This window comes from Cricetulus griseus, chromosome 6 (assembly GCF_003668045.3).
Source record: "Cricetulus griseus strain 17A/GY chromosome 6, alternate assembly CriGri-PICRH-1.0, whole genome shotgun sequence".
NCBI lineage: Eukaryota > Metazoa > Chordata > Mammalia > Rodentia > Cricetidae > Cricetulus > Cricetulus griseus.
In genome coordinates, this window is record NC_048599.1 from 66,397,889 (window position 1) to 66,402,609 (window position 4,721).

General features: G+C 35.9%; 1 protein-coding gene across 1 annotated transcript; it reads left to right on the forward strand.

Moving 5' to 3' along the window:
- The first annotated feature begins 2,064 nt into the window (after positions 1 to 2,064).
- LOC100761108 (olfactory receptor 4F3/4F16/4F29) lies at positions 2,065 to 3,000 on the forward strand. Its single transcript, XM_027421007.1, has one exon. The coding sequence runs from the start codon at positions 2,065 to 2,067 to the stop codon at positions 2,998 to 3,000; it is 936 nt and encodes a 311-aa protein (XP_027276808.1).
- Positions 3,001 to 4,721: the final 1,721 nt, after the last annotated feature.

Sequence of the window (4,721 nt, forward strand, 5' to 3'; positions counted from 1 at the left end):
GGGAGTTAGTGTCATGTGCAGTTAACTCAATTAATAGGTAGTACATTAATGCTAATATTGTAAAGCAAGACTTCAAGGTGAGGGGAAACATTCCATAAACCTTGAGGTTAAATATTTTCCAGACATGAGAAGTAAGGGACTATTAGTCTTTGCCATGGATATCAACATGGATAGTTAAAAAAGTGAGTAGTTTTTTTTAAAATTTTGTAATTGAATTGATAATATATTAGTCTTCAAGGTGTAAAGAACTTGGGGGTGAATTTCTTTAGTGTTGGCTAATCTTTCATCTTATGAAAACATTTTTGAACTCACGCTGATTTGAAAGCAGAGGGATATTGAATTCAGAAATATCTCAACATGACTGCATGACTGGCAGCAATTTCTCTGAGTGATTACAATTTCAAATTACACAAGCATAATAGGAAACCTGTCTCCCTCTAGTTTTATGAAGGCACAATTAACAAATAGATGCTGTGTATATTTATGGTGTACAGTGAGATGTTTTATGTATATGAATGCATAAAATATAAAAATATAAACATATATGTGTATGTTGTAAGATGATTAAGTCAACTAGCATTCTTGCCAACCATACTTATTCAGAATATGAATGGTGAAGGTCTACACTTACTAATTTTCATGTAGGCACTAATGTTTTTAGCAGTTACCACACACTGTGCCATAAATCTCCAGAAACTACCCATCCTGTCTAATTTTGTTTTTTCCCTTTCGACAAATATCTTCAATTTCACCTTTCTATCCCACCCTATTTGCTCATGATCCACTGTTACACTTTCTGCTTCTGTGAATGTAGAATCTCTAGAGTCCATGCTGACTGAGATATTTCAGCATGTATCTTTTCCTGTCTCTTTAGTTCAGTTATCACAATGACTTCTAGGCTTACTCGTGTTAAAAATAGGACTCCTTTTCTTTGAAGGGGGACAAATGATACAAATAATAGTCTATGTGGTTTGTAATGCATGTGTGTACACCAGTGTGTGTGTGTGTGTGTGTGTGTGTGTGTGTGTGTGTATGTGTGTTATCCACTCATCTGCCATTTAACACATCTTATTTACACATATTACTCTTTATTTGGGAATGTTACTTCTTCTTGATATATAGTCTTCAAATTAGAATTGCTATGTCATGTAGTATTTCTAGATTTAAATTTTAAAAATTAATTTTATTATTATTGTTGTGTGTATGTGTGATTATGATATATATGAGTATCTTTATGTACACTCAATGTGCATATATGTGCTTATGTGCATGCATACACAAAGTAACACAGACCTGTCTACATTGGAGGCTGGAAGTCAATGCCCTGGGTCCTGCTTTCTCATTCTCCACTTTATTCCTCTGAAACCAGGTTTCAAGTTGTGCCTGGATCTAGTCTGGCAGTTCCCAAACTCAAGTGATCCTTTTATTTCCACCTTTCACAACATTGTGGGTACAGACACACACAGCCACAAATTGCTTCTTGTTTGAATGCTGGTATCTGAGCACAAGTCCTCACAATTACACAGCGAGTGCTCTTATTAATGAAGCTATCTCTCTCTAGCCTGATATTTCCATTCTTTATTCTTTTCTGTTTTTCTTCTACCTTGTATTTCTCTACCTACAGCCTCTATAACCTCTTTATATCAAACATAGGGCTCCACTCTTCTGTAGTTTAAATTCATTGGGCTACAAACCCAGTCTGTATTTTTAATTTTTGAAGTACTTCCAAGAATTTTTGTCTTCTTGAATAAATATACGAATTTATATTCACAAGTCTTTTAAAATCCACCAAAGCTTGTTATCTTTAAAAATGTGTAAGTTTTTGATATAAAAATAGTCACCTCATTTCCTTTTCCTTTCCTCCCCCAACACTTCCCATGAACCTTCTCTTGTTATCCTTGGAGACTGTGAGGTGCTGTTTTACGAAAGTTTGAATTTATTTTCCTCTGATGACTAGTGATGCTCAGCACTTGTTTATATATATATGCAGGATTTTACATTAATACAGTTATAATGTACAGTTTCTCCGGTTTCCTCTTTCAGGTAGCACAGTCCAAAAATCCAATGGAAGGAGTGAATCAGTCTGTGGTGTCAGAGTTTGTGTTCCTGGGACTCACCAACTCTTGGAGTATCCAACTATTGCTCTTTGTGTTCTCCTCCATGTTTTATGTAGCAAGCATGATGGGAAACTGCCTCATTGTGTTTACTGTGGCATCTGACCCTCACTTACACTCTCCCATGTACTTTCTGTTGGCTAATCTCTCCTTCATTGACTTGGGTGTTTCTTCTGTTACTTCTCCCAAGATGATTTATGACTTATTCAGAAAACACAAAGTCATCTCCTTTAGTGGTTGTGTCACTCAGATATTCTTCATTCATGTCATTGGTGGTGTGGAGATGGTGCTGCTCATAGCCATGGCTTTTGACAGATATGTGGCCATATGTAAGCCTCTCCATTATCTGACCATTATGAGCCCCAAGATGTGCATCTTGTTTTTAGTGGCTGCCTGGGTGGTTGGCCTTATGCACTCTCTGGTTCAACTGGCTTTTGTAGTAGACTTACCTTTCTGTGGACCAAATGTGTTGGACAGCTTCTACTGTGACCTTCCTCGTTTTATCAAACTTGCCTGCATAGACACTTACCAACTGGAATTCATGGTCACAGCCAACAGTGGGTTCATCTCTGTGGGGTCCTTCTTCATACTGATCATTTCCTATATTGTCATCATAATCACTGTACAAAAACACTCTTCAAGTGGTTCCTCTAAAGCCCTGTCCACACTTTCAGCTCACATCTCTGTGGTGGTCTTATTCTTTGGTCCTTTGATATTTTTCTACACATGGCCATCTCCTTCTATACATCTGGATAAGTTTCTGGCCATTTTTGATGCAGTTGTTACTCCTTTTCTTAATCCTGTGATCTATACATTCAGAAATCATGAAATGAAGGTGGCAATGAAGAGAGTATGCAGACAGCTACTGAGTTATAGGAAAACTTAAATAGATGTGCTGTGGACTGTCTTCAATGAATGTAAAAACTTATTGTTCACAAACTGCAGAAAGTCTTTACATATATGTATACATGTATTTCACACACACACACACACACACACACACACACACACACACACACACACACATATATATATATATATATAAATTATGTACATATCTAACCCTCTCTCTATCTATATATTCACCTGCTTAGTCAGGATTAACAGTCTGTCCTGAAAACAGAGAATTACATGATTTTATAAAGCAAAGATTATAATAATCTTGAACTTACATTCCTAAAGAATGTTTACGTGAAGCAACTGATGCTTAAGGCCTTTAGAACAAGTAAACTTTCTCTCTTCTTTTACATTTATTTTATATTTTGAGAATTTCATAATAAATATTGTATTCAGATAATTTCCACTCTTGTATGTGTCTTCCTACTCCAACACATCCCTGGCCCTTTTCATTTCTTCTCTAATTTATGACTTCTTTAATTATATATATGTATATACCATAAATATGTACATATATTAAAATGATATCATATATAAATGCTGAATACATTTAATGTTGTTCATATGTATATGTGTTTAGGGATGATATGATTATCACAGGATTGGATAACCTCTCAAACTATACATTGTCTCATATGTAGGAATTTCTGGATGCATATACTGTTGTGCTTATAAAGGCTTAGTCTACTGAGCCATTTGTCTGTCTCCTGTAGTTTTTACACAGTAACCATTTGAAGTTTTTCTGCTGTGGAAGGGGGTTTAAATCAGGAGAACTCACACAGGTGTATAATGGATGCATATTTTGTGTAGAAGATTTGAGGGCCATTTTGGAATACCAACAAGGTACTATGCAATCATGATTTTTCTGTCAGATTATTTTATTCAAATAAATTCAATTTGTATTCATTTTGTTTTCAATTTCTTTTTTCTTAGTATATTTCCACATTAAAATGAAACTCAAGAAAAAAGTGTGATATTTGAAAGGAGAGATTGGAACAACACATGCATTCACTTTGTGAGTTGATGGATAGTAAGTACTAAGGTGCTGCATCTGTTGCTACCAGTACTCTTTGATATGGGAGTAAAACCATCCTTGAAGATTTTCTGCCCTTTTCAGATCTCATAATTCAGCTCTTCCAGGTCCCAGTCATTTTCAGGTATATCATCACTGTGATGAAGGTCACAAGACAAACATCCTCAGTCCAGTTCCTCCAGGTCGTAGTAGTTTGCAGGTATATTGCCACAAATTTGGTGCACTGAGATAGGCAGTGTAGTTTTGTCCTTGCTCTTCACTACATGACATTTTCATTTCCATTATGCTGGTTCACTGGCTTGAGGTGCAGGATGAGGTTAATTGGTATCAGTCTTACCTGCACTGCTTGAATGACTTCCTTGTTCATATAAGTGATCACTTATTGTATATTCTTATGTTGGTTGTACTTTACTGAGAAGCCGGTGAGTGATTGGTGCCAGACCTATCATTTGTGAATTAGGAGAATATTTATTAATTTCTATGATATTCAAATAATATTGCACTAGCCATAGGACACTTTTATAGCAGATGAAATGCAATCATGAGCTCTAAACACATGGAACTAACATGCTTTTTTCCTTACAAGTCAGTGACTTGAAACTTGGAATATATTGGTACCTAGAGTTACAGTGCTTTTGGGGAGCACACCAAATGGGCTACCAGATGCTACTCCAATG

What these genes read in the sequence shown, in the direction of transcription:
- LOC100761108 (XM_027421007.1), top strand. Translation starts at nt 2,065, where the DNA reads ATGGAAGGAGTGAATCAGTCTGTGGTGTCAGAGTTTGTGTTCCTGGGA.